The sequence below is a fragment of the Polyodon spathula genome, chromosome 54, assembly GCF_017654505.1.
Source record: "Polyodon spathula isolate WHYD16114869_AA chromosome 54, ASM1765450v1, whole genome shotgun sequence".
NCBI lineage: Eukaryota > Metazoa > Chordata > Actinopteri > Acipenseriformes > Polyodontidae > Polyodon > Polyodon spathula.
In genome coordinates, this window is record NC_054587.1 from 1686823 (window position 1) to 1708546 (window position 21724).

Consider the following 21724-nt stretch of genomic DNA (forward strand, 5'->3'; position numbering starts at 1 on the left):
TGTGTTCCTTCTGTGTTTGTGTGTGTGTCTGGTAATGTTTGTGTGTTCAGAAGTAATGTATGTGTTTGCTGTGTGTGTGTACCTTGTAAATTTTTTCCTATTGTGTGTCATGTGTGTGTGTGTAATGTTCAATCTTGTCTAGTCCTTGTGAATTTCATTTTCATTTGCTGCAACAGTGTTTGTGCCTCTTGTTTCAGAGTCAGCACTGGCTGCAAATTTGTCATGTTTCTTACTATACCAGTGCGTAAATCATTAATGTAAGATTAGGAAAAGCAGTTTATGAAATACTGATCCTGTGGTACTTTGGTTATTGTGTCCATGAGGTTTCTTCTGATTAATCAGTACTTTCTGTTACCTACATGTTACTTGCTCCCTAATCCGAAGAGATGTGAACTCTACTAGACGGTGTGTGCAGTTTGTGATTGTCAACAGTTTTTGGACACTGCTAGACGAATGTCATTTTGTCTGTGCTGCAAATATCAGATTACAATTTGCTGCTTCTAAAAATACAAGAAAATGAGTTGCAATAGTGTAAAAGTCCTTCCTGACACTTGACTGTCTCCACAGTTTGTGTTACCATATAATTTAATTTTCCATTCATTGCTGGGACTCCAAAGCGCTAACAGGAAGTTTAAGGAAACTGATGTCAGGCTTAAAAGCACAAAAGATCAGCGCTTTCTATGGGGTACATGTTTACATTTTCCAGTGTGTCTGTACCTGTGCTTGAAAGAGAATGCAGCATGATCTTGGGGATTGATTGTAAAAGAACTGGCTTTTCAGTTTCTTTGTGTTTTATTGGGAGCATCTGTCTGGCCCAGGGGATTGTGTTTTATTTTAAGAGCTGGCCTAGTCCCTTTTAACACTTCTTTCATGGTTAGAGCTTGTAGTGAATTTGGCTGGATTGAACTGTTGACATGTGGGGCATGTTGTCATTATCTTCCTTTGTAAAAACTTGTGAAAAGTAACAATAATATATTTGCTATTTTTTCAATCAAAAGTACGATTTTCCATTTGTATGTCAAAATCTCCACTTGTCTTGTAATGAAACACTTGTAAGACTAAAAGGAACATTGGTATTCACCCAGCTTTTCTATTTGGAGTTAAAAACAACATCTGAACTTTTGCTGCGAATGTTCATTCAAGATTAGCTCAGAAACTCAGGTTGATCTGCTGTCTTGAAACACACGGGAGCCTCTAGTGTCATTAATGCTATTGTGCTATTGCCAGGTTCTGGTATACTCATGGGTTACACTGTGAAATAAGAGGCATTAATTCCAATAGTTGTATATCTGCATTAACAATTTATAGAAAGATCATTTGGTAATGTAATTCATATGGGGGGTGTTTTAAAAACAACATCTAAGTTTTGCGCCTAAGAAATAATACATTTAATGAATCAGATCAATACTCATATGGAGGGTGTTTTAAATTTATGATGATGTTTTTGTAAGGGTTAAGTATGATTTTTCATTCTTAAACGTTCCCAGTGATTTATCATGCCTGCCCATGCTTCACTCTATATAGCTGCTTTGGTAACTGGTAATTCTATGGGCTAGTTTGTGTTCGTCAGACATTGCTACTGTAGTAAAAATTCTACAAATGCATTCTTCAGCTGGATGGAAACAGCCGTGCGTGATCAAGCTGCTGTTTGTAAGCTTCTTTAAAGGGTTAGTTTGTCATGTGATTGGCAGGATATCTATCAAGGTCTTTTGCTTCCTGTTTGCTGTGGTAAAAAGGGCTTTATATGAGGGTAGGGTGTTTCTGATCAAGAGCCACCTTCAAAAATAACCATGTTTTTTTTTATATTGAAGATGTTTCATCTGTTTTCTGCTGAAGTGAAAAAGGGCTGTGCTACAGTAGTAATGAAAATAAAGATGGATTTAACCTTTTCAGATGTTTCTCGGTAGTTGTTTTTATCTATTTAGTTTATTTATTTAAGTGATGTTAAATTAAAAAATCAAATTTGGTGGCTAATGCAGCCTTTGCAGTGTTCAGTCACTTGAAAATGTGTTTTGATTGCTGCTCAACTTTTTAATACATAAAATAAAGATGAATTGTTTCCTCTGGAGCTTCACCAAGAGATCCAATTCCACGGTGTTCTGCTGAAGTGACAAATGACTGACCTACAGTTGCAGGAAAAGAAGAGGTGGCTGAGCTTTCTTGATAGTTTGTGACATTTAGTTAAGTTTATTATTTTCCTGAATTTGGCTCACTGGAGTGAAAGACTGTCCTGTCAAGTCACTGCCTGTCCTTGTGTCTTTCAGTGCTGACCACAGTGGCCTGCTTTGGAGATGATACAGGTAAGAGAAAAGTACACTGAAGAGTGAACACAGCCCCCAGTGAAGGGGCTCCAGAGTGAACACAGCCCCCAGTGAAGGGGCTCCAGGGTGAACACAGCCCCCAGTGAAGGAGCTCAAGGACATTTTAGATATTTGGGCAGAAATATAATCCATGCTTGGAAAATTTGCATGCACTTGCATTTTGAAACAGTGCTTCACCCAATGATGCCTCTATGATACAGGTTTTTTGTAACTTCAAAAAATATATTTTAAAAATGATTGCAACACAGGGATAATAATGTTTTCTTAATAGACTAAAACATCACATTTTAAACAAGGCTTTAATAGTTGTGTTTTGATGTACAGTAAACAAAACCTATGCCTTTAAAAGTGGCATATATCTGCAGTGAAGACTGGCAGAACTGTTGTGCCCCTGCATGCCATCCTTACCAGTCTGCCCACAGTGAGAGGTGTGTTTTTGGAGGCTTGTTTGTACACTTAAACTTTAACCTTTCAACTTAAAACCACCATCTAGCTTTGTTATTGGTAAAGTGCTTATCTTCATGTGTGTGTGTGTGTGTGTGTGTGTGTGTGTGTGTGTGTGTGTGTGTGTGTGTGTGTTGTGTGTGTGTGCATGTGTGTGTGTGTATTCACATTTTACTTACGAAGATTCCTCTAACTGTTATGTTTTTATTTTCGTAGGTCTCCCGGCAATGACTCCAACTCATTTCACCTCTCTTACCAGTAAGTGCAGTTTTATAAAGTTTTGGTCACAGTATGTTATAAATGGTTTTAATATGCATTTAAATATTAAAAGCACCAGTAAAGCAGTAGAGTCCCTTTCAATCCCTATAGCTGCTGGTTACTCTCTTTTAAGCACTGCCAGCCCTGGTAGACTGTGATGAAATTCAGGGTTGATCTGCTATCTTGAAACACACGGGAGCCTCTAGTGTCATTAATGCTACTGTGCTATTGCCAGGTTCTGGTATACTCATGGGTTACACTGTGAAATAAGGGGCATTAATTCCAATGTAAGTATATCTGCATTAACATATTTCCTAGAAAGATCATTTGACGTAAGCATCAATTTAATGAATCAGTCAATACTCATATGGGCTGTGTTTTAAATTTATGATGATGTTTTTGTAAGGGTTAAGTATGATTTTTCATTCTTAAACGTTCCCAGTGATTTATCATGCCTGCCCATGCTTCACTCTATATAGCTGCTTTGGTAACTGGTAATTCTATGTGCTAGTTCGTGTTCGTCAGACATTGCTACTGTAGTAAAAATTCTACAAATGCATTCTTCAGCTGGATGGAAACAGCCGTGCGTGATCAAGCTGCTGTTTGTAAGCTTCTTTAAAGGGTTAGTTAGTCATTTGTTTGGCTGGATATCTGTCAAGGTCTTTTGCTTCCTGTTTGCTGTGGTAAAAAGGGCTTTATATGAGGGTAGGGTGTTTCTGATCAAGAGCCACCTTCAAAAATAACCTTTTTTTTTTTATATTGAAGATGTTTCATCTGTTTTCTGCTGAAGGGAATAAGGGCTGTGCTACAGTAGTAATGAAAATAAAGATGGATTTAACCTTTTCAGATGTTTCTCGGTAGTTGTTTTTATCTATTTAGTTTATTTATTTAAGAGATGTTAAATTAAAAAATCAAATTTGGTGGCTAATGCAGCCTTTGCAGTGTTCAGTCACTTGAAAATGTGTTTTGATTGCTGCTCAACTTTTTAATACATAAAATAAAGATGAATTGTTTCCTCTGGAGCTTCACAAAGAGATCCAATTCCACGGTGTTCTGCTGAAGTGACAAATGACTGACCTACAGTTGCAAGAAAAGGAGAGGCGGCTGAGCTTTCTTGATAGTTTGTGACATTTAGTTAAGTTTATTATTTTCTTGAATTTGACTCACTGGAGTGAAAGATTGTCCTGTCAAGTTACTGCCTCTCCTTGTTTCTTTCAGTGCTGACTACAGTGGCCTGCTTTGGAGACATAAGAACATAAGAACATAAGAACATAAGAAAGTTTACAAACGAGAGGAGAACATTCGGCCCATCTTGATCGTTTGGTTGTTATAGCTTATTGATCCCAGAATCTCATCAAGCAGCTTCTTGAAGGTCCCCAGGGTGTCAGCTTCAACAACATTACTGGGGAGTTGATTCCAGACCCTCACAATTCTCTGTGTAAAAAAGTGCCTCCTATTTTCTGTTCTGAATGCCCCTTTGTCTAATCTCCATTTGTGACTCCTGGTCCTTTTTTCTTTTTTCAGGCTGAAAAAGTCCGTTGGGTCGACACTGTCAATACCTTTTAGAATTTTGAATGCTTGAGATAGGTCGCCACGTAGTCTTCTTTGTTCAAGACTGAACAGATTCAATTCTTTTAGCCTGTCTGCATATGACATGCCTTTTAAGCCCGGAATAATTCTGGTCGCTCTTCTTTGCACTCTTTCTAGAGCAGCAATATCTTTTTTATAGCGAGGTGACCAGAACTGAACACAATATTCAAGATGAGGTCTTACTAGTGCATTCTACAGTTTTAAGATTACTTCCCTTGATTTAAATTCAACACTTTTCACAATGTATCTGAGCATCTTGTTAGCCTTTTTTATAGCTTCCCCACATTGTCTAGATGAAGACATTTCTGAGTCAACAAAAACTCCTAGGTCTTTTTCATAGATTCCTTCTCCAATTTCAGTATCTCCCATATGATATTTATAATGTACATTTTTATTTCCTGCGTGCAGTACCTTACACTTTTCTCTATTAAATGTCATTTGCCATGTGTCTGCCCAGTTCTGAATCTTGTCTAGATCATTTTGAATGACCTTTGCTGCTGCAACAGTGTTTGCCACTCCTCCTACTTTTGTGTCGTCTGCAAATTTAACAAGTTTGCTTACTATACCAGAATCTAAATCATTAATGTAGATTAGGAATAGCAGAGGACCTAATACTGATCCCTGTGGTACACCGCTGGTTACCACACTCCATTCTGAGGTTTTTCCTCTAATCAGTACTTTCTGTTTTCTACATGTTAACCACTCCCTAATCCATGTACATGTGTTTCCTTGAATCCCAACTGCGTTCAGTTTGAGAATTAATCTTTTGTGCGGGACTTTGTCAAAAGCTTTCTGGAAATCTAAATAAACCATGTCATATGCTTTGCAATTATCCATTATCGATGTTGCATCCTCAAAAAAATCAAGCAAGTTAGTTAGACACGATCTCCCTTTCCTAAAACCATGTTGACTGTCTCCCAGGACCCTGTTACCATATAGGTAATTTTCCATTTTGGATCTTATTATAGTTTCCATAAGTTTGCATATAATAGAAGTCAGGCTTACTGGTCTGTAGTTACCTGGTTCAGTTTTGTTTCCCTTTTTGTGGATCGGTATTACGTTTGCAATTTTCCAGTCTGTCGGTACCACCCCTGTGTCAAGAGACTGCTGCATGATCTTGGTTAGCGGTTTGTAAATTACTTCTTTCATTTCTTTGAGTACTACTGGGAGGATCTCATCCGGCCCAGGGGATTTGTTTATTTTAAAAGCTCCTAGTCCCTTTAACACTTCTGCCTCAGTTATGCTAAAGTTATTTAAAACTGGATAGGAACTGGATGACATGTGGGGCATGTTGTCAGTATCTTCCTTTGTAAAAACTTGTGAAAAGTAATCATTTAATATATTTGCTATTTTTTTTTCTTCATCTACGATTTTGCCATTTGTATCTCTTAAACATTTAATCTCCTCTTTGAATGTTCTCTTGCTGTTGTAATATTGGAAAAACATTTTGGAATTGGTTTTAGCTCCCTTAGCAATGTTCATTTCTATTTCTCTCTTGGCCTTTCTAACTTCCTTTTTGACTTGCGTTTGCAGTTCTGTGTACTCTTTCTGCGTACTTTCTTTTTGTCCTTTTTTAATGCTCTGTAAAGTGCCTTTTTTTGCTGAATATTTTTTTTAATTGATCTATTAAACCATTTTGGCAATTTAGTTTTACATTTAGATTTGTCTACTTTAGGGATGTAATTGTTTTGTGCCTCTACTACTACATTTTTGAAGAACAACCATCCTTCTTCTGTGGGTGTTTTCTCTATTTTACTCCAATCTACTTCTGTTAGTCTCTGTTTCATACCTTCATAGTTTGCTTTTCTAAAATTGTAAACCTTAGCTTTAGTCATTACTTTTGGGGTTTTAAAAAACACTTCAAATGAGACCATGTTGTGGTCTGAGTTTTCCAGTGGTTCTCTGACCTCTGTTTTAGAGTCTTCGTTATTTGAAAAGACTAAATCAAGGCATGCCTCCCCTCTAGTCAGTGCCTTGACAAATTGTGTTAGGAAGCAGTCATTTGTCATTTCCACCATTTCAATTTCATCCTTCGTGCTACCCACCGGTGAAGAAGCTCAAGGGCTCTCACAGCCCCAGTGAAGGGGCTCCAGGGTGAACACAGCCCCCAGTGAAGAGGCTCCAGGGTGATCACAGCCCCAAGTGAAGGAGCTCATCTGACATTTTAGATATTTGGGCAGAAATATAATCCATGCTTGGAAAATTTGCATGCACTTGCATTTTGAAACAGTGCTTCACCCAGTGATGCCTCTATGATACAGGTTTTTTGTAACCTCAAAAAATATATTTTAAAAATGATTGCAGCACAGGGATAATAATGTTTTCTTAATAGACTAGCACATCACATTTTAAACAAGGCTTTAATAGTTGTGTTTTGATGTACAGTAAACACAACCTATGCCTTTAAAAGTGACATATATCTGCAGTGAAGACTGGCAGAACTGTTGTGCCCCTGCATGCCATCCTTGCCAGTCTGCCCACAGTGAGAGGTGTGTTTTTGGGAGGCTTGTTTGTACACTTAAACTTTAACCTTTCAACTTAAAACCACCATCTAGCTTTGTTATTGGTAAAGTGCTGTTCTTCGTGTGTGTGTGTGTGTGTGTGTGTGTGTGTGTGTGTGTGTGTGTGCGTGTGCGTGTGCATGTGTGTGTGTGTATTCGCATTTTGCTTACGAAGATTCCTCTAACTGTTATGTTTTTATTTTCGTAGGTCTCCCGGCAATGACTCCAACTCATTTCACCTCTCTTACGGGTAAGTGCAGTTTTATAAAGTTTTGGTCACAGTATGTTATAAATGGTTTTAATGTGCATTTAAATATTAAAAGCACCAGTAAAGCAGTAGAGTCCCTTTCAATCCTTGTAGCTGCTGGTCACTCTCTTTTAAGCAGTGCCAGCCCTGGTAGACTGTGATGAAACAGCAATGTTAGCGCTCGTGGTTTTACTGAGGGTAGAGATTAGCAACTCCTTCTCACATTCCTTGAGATGCTTGCTTTTTGTTCACAAACTTCTATTTCTAGTTTCCTGGGTTAATTCTAAAAGGTATTGAGCCCCAAGTGTCGACCCAAGGGACATTTTAGAAATTTGGGCAGAAATATAATCCATGCTTGGAAAATTTGCATGCACTTGCCTTTTGAAACAGTGCTTCACCCAGTGATGCCTCTATGATACAGGTTTTTTGTAACCTCAAAAAATATATTTTAAAAATGATTGCAGCACAGCGATAATAATGTTTTCTTAATAGACTAGCACATCACATTTTAAACAAGGCTTTAATAGTTGTGTTTTGATGTACAGTAAACACAACGAGCATGCCTTTAAAAGTGGCATATATCTGCAGTGAGGACTGGCAGAACTGTTGTGTCCCTGCATGCCATCCTTGCCAGTCTGCCCACAGTGAGAGGTGTGTTTTTGGAGGCTTGTTTGTACACTTAAACTTTAACCTTTCAACTTAAAACCACCATCTAGCTTTGTTATTGGTAAAGGCAGTCACTCTGTGTGTGTGTGGGTTGTGCGTGGGGTTCTACTGGCTGGAAATATCTCTGGTTCAAGAGACTCTGACTGACATCTTTTTATTTTCGTAGGTCTCCCGGCAACGACTCCAACTCATTTCACCTCTCTTACCAGTAAGTGCAGTTTTATAAAGTTTTGGTCACAGTATGTTATCGTGGTTTTAATGTGCATTTAAATATTAAAAGCACTAGTAAAGCAGGAGAGTCCCTTTCAATCCACATAGCTGCTGGTCACTCTCTTTTAAGCAGTGCTAGCCCTGGTAGACTGTGATGAAACAGCAATGTTAGCGCTCGTGGTTCTACTGAGGGTAGAGATTAGCAACTCCCTCACACATTCCTTGAGATGCTTTCTTTTGGTTCACAAACTTCTATCTCTAGTTTCCTGGGTTAATTTATTAATTAAAGTAACAGAATTGCAATAGGTTGTCCTGGAAATGGCCCCTGTGTTATTAATCCCTATTGTATTATTCCAGAATGGGTAATCCCTAACCCCCTTTTATCCAGCACTATATTTCACCCCAGAGTACTCTAACAATGATCAGGGTAAATGTTCTGACCCACATGATAATAATGTCCTACAGTCATCAAGGAATCTATGAAAAAGACCTAGGAGTTTTTGTTGACTCAGAAATGTCTTCATCTAGACAATGTGGGGAAGCTATAAAAAAGGCTAACAAGATGCTCGGATACATTGTGAAAAGTGTTGAATTTAAATCAAGGGAAGTAATGTTAAAACTGTACAATGCACTAGTAAGACCTCATCTTGAATATTGTGTTCAGTTCTGGTCACCTCGCTATAAAAAAGGTATTGCTGCTCTAGAAAGAGTGCAAAGAAGAGCGACCAGAATATTCCGGGATTAAAAGGCATGTCATATGCAGACAGGCTAAAAGAACTGAATCTGTTCAGTCTTGAACAAAGAAGACTACGTGGTGACCTAATTCAAGCATTCAAAATTCTAAAAGGTATTGACAGTGTCGACCCAAGGGACTTTTTCAGCCTGAAAAAAGAAACAAGGACCAGGGGTCACAAATGGAGATTAGACAAAGGGGCATTCAGAACAAAAAATAGGAGGCACTTTTTTACACAGAGAATTGTGAGGGTCTGGAATCAACTCCCCAGTAATGTTGTTGAAGCTGACACCCTGGGATCCTTCAAGAAGCTGCTTGATGAGATTTTGGGGTCAATAAGCTACTAACAACCAAATGAGCAAGATAGGCCGAATGGCCTCCTCTCGTTTGTAAACTTTCTTATGTTCTTATGTTCTTATATTCTACAGTTCCTAATTGTTCTCTGTTTCTCCAGAGCTGCCCCAGGCTACACTCACCCTGGAGCCTCCACTCCCAGAGATATTCACCGGGGAGGCAGTCACTCTGAGGTGTGGGGTTCAGGGGGGTTCTGCTGGCTGGAAATATCTCTGGTTCAAAGACAGTGAGGACACTCCAGTGCTCCAGACTGCGGGCTGCAGTATAACTGATCACAGCTACACCATCACTGCAGCTGCTGTATCTGACCAGGGCCAGTACTGGTGTCGAGGACACAGAGCAGATGAGCCACTCTCCTCACAGCTCAGTGATAAAGTGATATTAAACATAACTGGTGAGTTCATTACATACCCAACTACACTCAACAGTGCTCACTCAATAGGTGCGAGTGTTAAAACACAGTGCAGTTTAATATTATATCATTGCTGCAGTTTCACAAATGTTCAATTTGTTTCCCAGAGATGGTCCTGCTTCCAGCAGGAGGGACAGTCTTGAGTCAGGTTCTGCTCTCAGTGAGTCTGTGAAATCCACTACAGGATCCTTTATGCATTTCTGCACATCACAGGTGTGGCTGACATTCTTTAAAAGCCTGATACCTGTAAAAAACATAAACTTTGTTAGCCGGGCTCCCATCTTTGCATTCTCTTTCCCATCATCAGTGGGAAAACTCCAAAGAAATGAAGCTGGTTCTCTCAAAGAGCCATGCATCTCTGCAACACACACCTTTCAGTCAAAAAAGGTGCTCACACCTTGTACAAGAGAGGAAGGGTTTTAGGGTCACACAGGACACGGAATTGTAATTAACCCCATCCCTGCCAAGTGTTGTTATTATGAGTAGAAACAGGTCACTGAAACACTCCAGTTGTTGGAATAGTGTATTAATAATAGATAGATTCTCACCATATTGTATTTTCTTGAGGAATAATATAGGATACAAACAGTAGAGGGAGAGGAGTGCTGAGTGCTGTCTGATCTTCTCTGATCTTCTGTCTCTACAGAACGACCCCAGGCTGTGCTGACCCAGGAGCCTGCATGGACACAGCTATACGAATCAGAGAGTGTTACACTGAGATGTCAGGTTCCGGGGCATTACAGTGGCTGGACATTTACATGGTACAAAGATGGGATAAACCAGGATTCCTACAACAGAATAGATGGTGATAGATACACAATTAGCTCTATTACTCAATACCACAGTGGGAAATATACCTGTAAAGGTGAAAGGAGAGATAACATATCGTACTCTAAAACAAGCGATGCTCTCACACTGACAGTATCAGGTAAGTCATTTCAAACACTCTGAATGCTAACATTCTGATCCTCTCCTCTACTGCAGACCTTTCCTTCTGCTTCCTCTTCCTCCTTTTACCTCTCCATCTCAGTATCCCTTGACTGCCACTCTCTCTCCATCCCCTTCTGCTAAAAAGCTAGGTGTTATTCTTACCCCCTCCCTCTCCTTCTCTCAACACATCCCCTCACTTGCTCTCCTTCTCTCAACACATTCTCTTGTATTTCCCTGATGCACACTTGCTGCTTCTTTCTTAGCAACATCTGAACGGACATCTTATACCGTGTTCCACTGGTCAGAAGCTTCATAGCCCAGGCTTGGGAAACTGGTTACATCTGGGCAAGGGGCCAAGGTCAGTCAAAAGGAGCCTAATGGCTACAAACTTAAGGAGGAGAAAGTTGTGATAAACCATTGATTTACGCAGGACTAGATGGTGTATTGAAACCTGACAATAAGGAAGCTCTGTAACTCCTCATCGCGTTCAAATGTGGGATGGTCTTCATCTAGGCGTATAAAAACTTAACATGCTTTGACTCTACATAGAAAGAGTGCAAAAATCAACCGACCTAAACTTCCTGGGCTTAATAAGGCATCTGATATTCAGAATAGACACTGGTGTCTTAGACAATTGGGGAAGCTATCCACCCAACCCCTAGTCCAAGCTTGCTATTATTGCTCCAGATTGGACTACTGGTCTCAGTAATGTTCTTCTTTCTGGTCTCCCTGCTTCAGCAATCCGCCCCTTTCACCTCATTCAAAATTCTGCTGCTTGTCTTGTATTCTCCCAACCTCGCTATTCTCATGCTACCCCTCTGCATCGCACCCTCTACTGGCTACCTATCTCTGCTTGCATTCAATTCAAGACCCTTGTTTTCGTCTACCGCTCTCTTCACCACAACGGCCCCTCCTACCTCCAGTCCCTCATGTCTTCCTACACCCCCCTCTCACCCTCTCAGCTCCTTTAGTGCCGACAGGTCATGCCTTCCCTCCTCTCTCCATCCTCCGGTGCCCGCTCCTTCTCTTCCCTCGCCCCTCTGTGGTGGAACCAGCTACCGGAGACCTTCAGGACTGCTCTGTCTCTCATTGTCTTCCACCGCCTCCTCAAGACCCATCTGTTTAGATCCAACTTGTAGATCTCTGGCTCGACCCCTCCTGCTATGCACTGGACTTCCCTGCCCTACACACCACGTTACTGGATCCTCAGCTAATACACTATCCTTGCACTATTGTTCTACTAATATGTCACTGTAGAGATAACTTGTTGTAATCATAACTTATTGCATCCCAGTTCATATTATATTTTAGTATTATTTGCACTGTAAACTATACTGTATTATATTGCTTGCATTGTAATCCTGTACTGCCCTTCTACACCTGGATACCTGCCAAATAAATACATAATAATAATAATAATAATAATATAATAATAATAATAATAATAATAATAATAATAATAATAAGAACAGACCCCAGGCGGGGCGCTCTGTCTCCCTACTGTCTTCCTACCTGAGTGCTGTCTGCCCCTGCCTCCTCTCTTTCTTCCTGCATTTTCACCACAAACACACACTGGGAAGGTATTCCGTGTCCCTCTGGGATTACACATGCACATGGAAAGTATCTACAATAGTTACATAATAACAAGTGGTTTTAAAGTTTGCACTATTACAGAATCTAGTGGGTAAAGTTTTTTTTTGAATGTAAGAGGGAAATGTGCACTGCAATAATTCTGTTGTCTCCTCTAATTTAGCTGACAAGCCAAAGTCTGCACTGACCCGGGAGCCTGCAAGAGAGATATTCGAAGGAGACACAGTGACCCTGAGCTGTAGGGTTGAGGGGGGCTCTGATGGCTGGAGATATCTCTGGTATAAAGACAGTCAGTCCAGTACTCCAGTGTACCAGACTGACAGCAGCAGTGGAACTGGAGCCGGATACACAATCAGTGCTGCTGCTGTGTCTCACAGTGGAGAGTACTGGTGTCGAGCTGAAAGGGGGAGCAAACCGTTTTACTCACAATACAGCAATGCTGTCAGGATACAAGTATCACGTGAGTGACTGAACTGAGCCTGTAAGAAAGATGGCAGCCAGCCGTAGATAAAATTCATTAAAAAAAATCTCAGGATTAGAGCAAAGGAAAACTACTTTGTAGCTCTATTTCCTTTAAATTAAAATAGATATGATGAAGAAACAAAGTTATCTGACTGATTATTTACTGCTTTTAATTAATATATTTTTAAAGAGCAAATTATGTTTATCATTAAAGTCCTCTTTCTCTCTTTGTTTCCTTAGAGCTGTTCAGCACACCCACTCTGACAGTGAAACCTGGTGCCTCAGTGTGGGAGGGAGAGGATGTGTCTCTGCAGTGTGGGGCTCAGATATATAAACAGGGCACACAGCTGCAGTACCGCTATAGCAAAGACAATGAGGATCTGAGAGGAGCTGGATCACAGTACTCAATCCCAGCGGCAGGGCTGAGAGACACAGGGAGATACCAGTGTGAGGTGGAGGCAGCAGGGACGGGGGTGAAGAAAAGGAGTGATTCTGTGGCACTGACTGTGAAAGGTTAGTCAAGAGATATTTATTGTTAAAAAACATGGAATGATGTTGCTCTCTTTATGCACCACATTACTGGATCCTCAGCTAATACACTATCCTCGCACTATTAAACTACTAATATGACACTGTATGCGATAACTTGCTGTAATCATAACTTATTGCATCCTAGTTCATATTATATTTTAGTATTATTTGCACTTACTGTAAACTACTATCTAAACAGTTTTTTCTCTAATTAATAACAAGGCAGGCTAAGCCTGATCCCTCGTCGTCAAAAATAATTAATAATAAAAAATAAAACCAAATATAATGTAATCAAAATCCAGACGGGGCGCTCTGTCTTCTAACTGTCTTCCTACCTGAATGCTGTGTGCTCCTGCCTCCTCTCTTTCTCCCTGCATTTTCACCACAAACACACTGAGAGAGTTCCCCTGTTTCCTCCTCTCCTCCGCCCTTCTTTCCTTCTCATCGGTGTGAGTGCTGTCTGCCCCTCTGTTCCATTTCTGTAAACTTCACACACTGAGAGGATTCCTCAATCTAGCCTGAACTGTGTGGGCCTTCTCATCAGTGAGACTGAGTACCCCCTGTATCTGTCTCCCTCTATCCTTTCACAAACACACACTGGGAAGGTATTCCATGTCCCTCTTTCATCTACTTTGGACATGGAATTTATCTACAACTTCAGTTACATAATAACAAGTGGTTTTAAAGTTTGCACAATTACAGAATCTAGTGGGTAAAGTTTTTTTTTGAATGAAAGATGGAAATGTGCACTTAAAGCTGTTGGAAACCGTTTTACTCACAATACAGCATGCTGTCATGATGACAAGTATCAGGCGAGTAACTGAACTGAGTGTGGGAGAAGTTTTGGTCAAGCAAGTGTTACTATTGAAGAGCATAGACAGCAGAGCTTTACCAGGAAAACTGAAACTGGTGTGCTTTCAGTTTGGTCTACTGCCAAGACTGCTGTGGCCACTGACTGTGTTTAGGTTTCCTTGACAACAAAATGAGAAGCTGGAAGCTTTAATCAGTTCATACGTCAGGAAATGGTTGGGACAGTATCCAAACAGAAAAATACACTGCAGCTTAATCTCTGATTAAGCACCTCTGCAGTTTAAGTGAGCCAAAGGTGCTGGAAAGACATTAGTAAATTCAGGTGACTGAAACACTCCAGTTGTTGGAATAGTGTATTAAAGCTGTGGAAGATTCTAAGGCTGCCCTTCGAATTGAGAGATATTATGGGGCAAGTTCAACATGGAGAAAGGAGGTTTTGGTCTCAGTTCATCTCCTCTTACATGACACAAGGCAACCCCGTCTCAACGGAGGAAGCTGGTAGTCTATGAGGTGCAAAAGCAGGGGGAGAGGATCAGGTGTGTAAAGGCCGTTTCCCAGGCCAAGCAGGGAGAATGGATGAGATGGGAGAGTGTGGAACAACGCAAGACGGCTGGCAAGACCTATGGACAATGGAACAGAGATGATCAGTTTCCTCATCAGATCAGCATACGATGATTCCCATCACCACAGAACCTAAACCTCTGGGTGGGTGAGGATCCCTCATGTCCTTTGTGTTCATCACCTGACCACATTAAGGAACATTTTGACAGGATGAAAGGTGGGTCTTAGCCAAGGACAGTTTACTCTAAACCATGACCAGGTGATGCAATGTTTGGCCTTAGCATTGGAAGACAAGAGTAACCTGACCAATAAGTTGCCACCAGTTCCATCAAAGCATTACACACAAAAGACAATATTCCTCCATCCAGGAGAGCAACCACCAAGAAAAGGTGTTAAAACCAAGCCTTGCTCAGGACAACTGCCTCCTCTCTTTCTCCCTGCTAGAGACAGGAAGATGCTGGCAGATGTTGGTCAACGGCTTATTTTTCACCTGAGATTGCCACCACTAACCTTCGACCAGACATTGTCTTGTGATCTAGATCAGCACGCCTTGTTCATCTGGTAGAGTTAACAGTGCCATGGGAAGATGCTGTGGATGAGGCGTATGAGAGGAAGAAACTTCGTTATGCTCAACTAGCTGCTGAAGCGGAACAGCGAGGATGGAGATTCCAAGATTACCCAGTGGAGGTGGGTTGTTGAGGATTTGTGGCACACTCTACAATAGTTTCTCAGAGAAGTGGGTTCAGTGGCCAAGAGTTGCGAATCACAGTGAAAAACTTATTTGAAGCAGCAGAAAGGAGCAGCAGCTGGCAGATATGTACCCTACTTAGCTCAATCCAGACGGTTGTCATGCTGATGCGCTGGGGAGACCGCACTGGGTTGATATTCGAAGGAGCCAGCAGTGCAGTCATTGTGTGTGCTGATGCGCTGGAGAGGCAAAATGAGCTGATCCCTGGAGCCAGCATTACACTTCAGCAATCAACACCAGACAGAAGGATATCTACATCATCAGATGGAAAACAACTCAAATGGATGGAGAGGCAGATGGATCACATTAGTTTACTGCAAAGCTACGTCTTAGTTGGTGCTTATCTTGGTGAGAGCAGAGTTCAAATCAGCATGAAGTTCAACATCTACTCTCATGTAATGGAAATCAATCAAACCATGTGGCTGAGACTTGATTGATGATCAATTAATCAATCAAGACCCAGACAGATTCCACATGTGTATTTGGCAAGGATGGGGGTAATTAACCCCATACCTTCCAAGTGTCGTTATTATGAGTAGAAACAGCTAACAGAAACACTCCAGTTGGTGGAATTCTAACATTCTGATCATATTCTAATCATCTCTATTGTAGACCTTTCCTTCTGCTCCCTCTCCCTCTATCCCCATTCTTAACAACATCTACCAAATCTACAGCTACCTATCTCTGCTGCATTCAGTTGGGAAGATGTGTCCTGCATTCTTGCCTACAGCTCTCTTCACCACAATGCCCCCTCTTAGCTGCAGTCCCTCTTGTCTCCCTACACCCAATCTCTGCTCTGACAGGAACTTGCCATGCTTTCCCTCCACTCTCCATCCTCCTGTGCCCGCTGCTTCTCTTCCCTAGCCCCTCTGTGGTGGAACCAGCTACCGAAGGACTTCAGAACTGCTCTCTGCCTTCCACCGCCTCTGCAAGACCCATCTATTTAGACTGCACTTGTAGATCTCTTGATCTGCCTCTCCTAATATGCACTGGACTTCCCTGACCTAATACACCACGTTACTGGATCCTCAGCTAATACACTATCCTCGCACTATTGTTCTACTAATATGTCACTGTAGAGATAACTTGTTGTAATCATAACTTATTGCATCCTAGTTCATATTATATTTTAGTGGTATTATTTGCACTTACTGTAAACTATACTGTATTTAAATATTTAGCTTGCATTGTAACCCTGTACAGCCCTTCAACACCTGGATACCTGCCAAATAATAAAATAATAATAAATAATAATAATAATAATAATAATAATAATAATAATAATAATAATAATAATAATAATAATAATAATAATAATAATAATAATAACAACAACAACAGACGGGGCGCTCTGTATCCCTACTGTCTTCCTACCTGAGTGCTGTGTGCCCCTGCCTCCTCTCTTTCTCCTTGCATTTTCACCACAAACACACTGAGAGAGTTCCCCTGTTTCCTCCGCTCCTCCGCCCTTCTTTCCTTCTCATCGGTGTGAGTGCTGTCTGCCCCTCCATTCCATTTCTGTCACCTTCACACACTGAGAGGATTCCTCAATCTACACTGAACTGTTCCTGCCTTCTCATCAGTGAGACTGAGTACCCCCTCTCTGTCTCCCTCTATCCTTTCACAAACACACACTGGGAAGGTATTCCATGTCCCTCTGGGATACACATGCACATGGAAAGTATCTACAATAGTTACATAATAACAAGTGGTTTTAAAGTTTGCACAATTACAGAATCTAGAGGATAAAGTTTTTATTTGAATCAAGATGGAAATGTGCACCTAATGCTGTTGTCTCCTCTATTTCAGTGGACACTCCGAAGCCTGTACTGTCTCAGGAGCCTGCAGGAGAGATATTCGAAGGAGACACAGTGACCCTGAGCTGTAGGGTTGAGGGGGGCTCTGATGGCTGGAGATATCTCTGGTATAAAGACAGTCAGTCCAGTACTCCAGTGTACCAGACTGACAGCAGCAGTGGAACTGGAGCCGGATACACAATCAGTGCTGATGCTGTGTCCCACAGTGGAGAGTACTGGTGTCGAGCTGAAAGAGGGAGCAAACCGTTTTACTCACAATACAGCAATGCTGTCAGGATACGAGTATCACGTGAGTAACTGAACTGAGTGTGATGAGGAATCTTTTGCTCAAACCCAATTGTTACTATTATAGACAGCAGAACAGGAGAGAGCACATGAAGCCATGACTGGTGTGGTGTACAAAGCGAATGTCCAGACAGTATTCCAAGTGCAAAACATCCATGTTTATTTTACAAAACAAAATAAGAAAGCCGCCCCTTTACCAGCGATGGTATCGGGGGTACACAGTGGGTTACAGTTCCAAACAGAAAAATACACCCCACAATTAACCGTGATTAAGCACCTCTGCAGCTGAGAAAGAGTTAAAGGTGCCGCTATTATGAGTAAAAGCAGGTCACTGAAACACTCCAGTTGTTGGAATAGTGTATTAATAATACATAGATTCTTACCATATTGTATTTCCTTGAGGAATAATATAGGATACAAACAGGAGGGGGAGAGGAGTGCTGAGTGCTGTCTGATCTTCTCTGATCTTCTGTCTCTACAGAACGACCCCAGGCTGTGCTGACCCAGGAGCCTGCATGGACACAGCTATACGAATCAGAGAGTGTTACACTGAGATGTCAGGTTCAGGGGCATTACACTGACTGGAGAATCACATGGTACAAAGATGGGAGGAAAGTTCCAGTATACGAGGATTATTACAGAAGAATAGATGGTGATAGATACACAATTAGCTATGTTACTAGATACCACAGTGGGAAATATACCTGTAAAGGTGAAAAGAGAGATAACATATCGTACTCTAAAACAAGCGATGCTCTCACACTGACAGTATCAGGTAAGTCCAAAGACTCTGAATTCTAACATTCTGATCCTCTCCTCTATTGTAGACATCAGACGGGGCACTCTGTCTCCCTACTGTCTTCCTACCTGAGTGCTGTGTGCCCCTGCCTCCTCTCTTTCTCCCTGCATTTTCACCACAAACACACTGAGAGAGTTCCCCTGTTTCCTCTGCTCCTCCGCCCTTCTTTCCTTCTCATCGGTGTGAGTGCTGTCTGCCCCTCCATTCCATTTCTGTCACCTTCACACACTGAGAGGATTCCTCAATCTACACTGAACTGTTCCTGCCTTCTCATCAGTGAGACTGAGTACCCCCTCTCTGTCTCCCTCTATCCTTTCACAAACACACACTGGGAAGGTATTCCATGTCCCTCTGGGATACACATGCACATGGAAAGTATCTACAATAGTTACATAATAACAAGTGGTTTTAAAGTTTGCACAATTACAGAATCTAGAGGGTAAAGTTTTTTTTTGAATGTAAGAGGGAAATGTGCACTCCACTAATTCTGTTGTCTCCTCTAATTTAGCTGACAAGCCAAAGCCTGCACTGACCCGGGAGCCTGCAGGAGAGATATTCGAAGGAGACACAGTGACCCTGAGCTGTAGGGTTCTGGGGGGCTCTGATGGCTGGAGATATCTCTGGTATAAAGACAGTCAGTACAGTACTCCAGTGTACCAGACTGACAGCAGCAGTGGAACTGGAGCCGGATACACAATCAGTGCTGCTGCTGTGTCTCACAGTGGAGAGTACTGGTGTCGAGCTAAAAGGGGGAGCAAACCGTTTTACTCACAATACAGCAATGCTGTCAGGATACAAGTATCACGTGAGTGACTGAACTGAGCCTGTAAGAAAGATGTCAGCCAGCCGTAGAGAAAATTAATTTAAAAAGTCTCAGTATTTGACCAAAAGAAGATTAATTTGTAGCTCTATTTCCTTTAAATTAAAATAGATATGATGCAGAAACAAAGTTATTTTACTGCTTTTAATTAATATTATTTTAAAGAGCAAATTAAGTTTATCATTAAAGACCCCCTTTCTCTTTATATTAATTTCCTTTTATTTATTTATCTTTATCTAAATGGCAGGGAACACTGCAATTAAATCATCTTTATATTTCTCCAGCGCTGCCCCAGACTACACTCACCCTGGAGCCTCCATTCCCAGAGATATTCACCAGGGAGGTGTTACACTGAGATGTGGGTTCAGGGGGGTTACACTGACTGGAGATATCTCTGGTACAAAGACAGTGAGGACAGTTCCAGTGCTCCAGACTTATGGCAGCAGTATAGATGGTCACAGATACACCATCATGCAGCTCTGTATCTGACTAGGAATAAGTACAGTGGAGGAAATACCTGTAAAGGAGAAGCCACTCTACTCACAGCTCCCATCGTACTCTATTACACATAAAAGCTCTCACACTAACAGGTCAGGTAAGTCCAAAGACTCTGAATTTTTCACTGCTGATCCTCTGCGTCTATATGTAGCGCTCAGACAATAGCGCCCTGTCTCACTACTGCCTTCCTACCTGGGTGCAATGTGTGTCCCTGCCTCCTCTCTTTCTCCCTGCATTTTCACCACAATGTTTCAGAGAGTTCCCCTGTTTCCTAGTTTCCTCCACAATCCAAAGAAATTCTCATCGGTGTGATGCTGTCTGCCCTTTAAATCCATACATTAAAATACTTTCACACACTGAGAGGATTCCTCAATCTACACTGAACTGTTCCTGCCTGCGCCCTGTGTCAGCTGGGACTGCTCCAACCCACTCTCTGTAAAAGATCTATCAGATAATGATATGTACTGTATAAAAGGTATGATCATTATCCCTCTGCTAAATTTGCAGGGGGTTTGAATGCTTCTCTCGAATTCGGCTAATAGGAGCACAAGATGAGGTTTTCAGTGTTGTGGCATTCTTTGGGTATTCCATGATTCTAGACCGTGGGTATCAAACAATAACCAATATTAACAACAAACCAATAGGAATGTTCTCTTTTAAAGCCTTCTTTTATTAATCAAATCAAGCTTGCAATGCTGCAAAACCCGGGAGCGTTTTAGAGAGATATTCGAAGGAGACTCAGTGACCCTGAGCTGTTGGCAGGGGGGACTCTGATAAATGGAGATATCCTGGTATAAAGACAGTCAGTCTGGTACTCCAGTGTACCAGACTGACAGCAGCAGTGGAACTGGAAGGATACAAATCAGAGCTGATGCTGTGTTCACATTGGAGAGTACTGGTGCTGAGGAAAAAGGGGGAGCAAACCGTTTTACTCACAATACAGCAGTGCTGTCAATATACAAGTATCAGGTGAGTGACTGAACTGAGCCAGAAAGATGCGGCAGCAACCAGGCCCAGGAAGTTAATTTAAAAAGTCTCAGTATTATACCAAAAGAAGATTAATTTGTAGCTCTATTTCCTTTAAATTAAAATAGATATGATGCAGAAACAAAATCATTTGACCACCTTTACCATTAATATTATTTTAAAGAGCAAATTAAGTTTATCATTAAAGACCCCCTTTCTCGTATATTAATTTCCTTTTATTTATTTACACTTTATCTAAATGGCAGGGAACACTGCAATTAAATCACCTTTATATTTCTCCAGCGCTGCCCCAGACTACACTCACCCTGGAGCCTCCAGATCCCAGAGATACTCCACCAGAGATGCTTTTCAGAGCCAGAGGGGAGCTATCCAAGGATACCTTGCACCGCCCAACAATCGCTCCGCTCAATCAATGACAATCAATCAATCAATCTTTGCTTGCTTTCCTTATCGCCTGGGGTTGCATAATGCTCCACTTCAAATGGGAATAACTGGTGTTTACTTTTTGTTTTAGAGGGTTGTAAAGGATCTGATAATAAAATCCGCCTCCGCCAGGATACATTTAAATACTTTTAAAAAGAGCCCAGACCTGCCAAATGTACAGGTAGTAAAAAAAACACCTACACTACTTACACGCCTGTCCTGCCACACACCTCACCCTCCTCGTGGTGGTTACCTCCTCCCTTGATTAACTCCATGCCACGGGGGTCAGAGGGAATGTCGGAGCTCAGCCAGCCCCTGTTTGTGACCTGGTGGACAGGCTGCCCTCACCAACCCAGACATATGTAATATGCCTTTTCCAATGAAGGCTACTTTACTGCACTCACACTTTTGTAAGCTATACAGGGAAGACTGGGTTAGAATATGCATTCACTAAAATAAAGAGGTGTGCGATTCGGACTGTTGCCTTTCCCAATGAAGGCTACTCTTTTCAATCAAACCAGTCTAATAAATAACAAACGCGAAGGGTGCAGGAAGTGTCTCATTCATGCTATAGGAAAGATTATGGACTGCCTCTTTATTGTGTCTTAAATAAGCAACGTGTCTTTGGATGTCAGCGGTTGCTCGCTAATGTGTGGGATTACTCTTAGCACACAAGGAACATTCAGTATATAATCTCTCTGTATGGCTGTTTGAAGTCGTGTATCCA

At 41.4% G+C, this 21724-nt stretch overlaps 1 protein-coding gene and 1 long non-coding RNA gene across 8 annotated transcripts in view; both read left to right on the forward strand.

The window, feature by feature from the left end:
• Window positions 1–8237, forward strand: part of LOC121307241 — a 13357-nt gene extending 5120 nt beyond the window's left edge. The window contains exons 2-4 of the long non-coding RNA XR_005948295.1: window positions 2265–2300; window positions 2982–3023; window positions 8194–8237. This is a non-coding gene — a long non-coding RNA (uncharacterized LOC121307241). The remainder of the gene's footprint in view (window positions 1–2264; window positions 2301–2981; window positions 3024–8193) is intronic.
• LOC121307240 (Fc receptor-like protein 5) overlaps window positions 1–21724 on the forward strand; it is a 92577-nt gene that overhangs the window by 33800 nt on the left and 37053 nt on the right. For 3 of the 7 annotated variants that reach the window (XM_041239385.1, XM_041239383.1, XM_041239386.1), the window contains exons 3-8: window positions 9425–9718; window positions 10383–10664; window positions 12420–12716; window positions 12959–13231; window positions 17952–18245; window positions 18778–19074. In XM_041239385.1, coding sequence (XP_041095319.1) covers window positions 9425–9718; window positions 10383–10664; window positions 12420–12716; window positions 12959–13231; window positions 17952–18245; window positions 18778–19074 — 1737 coding nt within the window. The remainder of the gene's footprint in view (window positions 1–9424; window positions 9719–10382; window positions 10665–12419; window positions 12717–12958; window positions 13232–17951; window positions 18246–18777; window positions 19075–21724) is intronic. The other 4 variants (XM_041239388.1, XM_041239389.1, XM_041239390.1 and 1 more) reach the window with 2 other exon arrangements.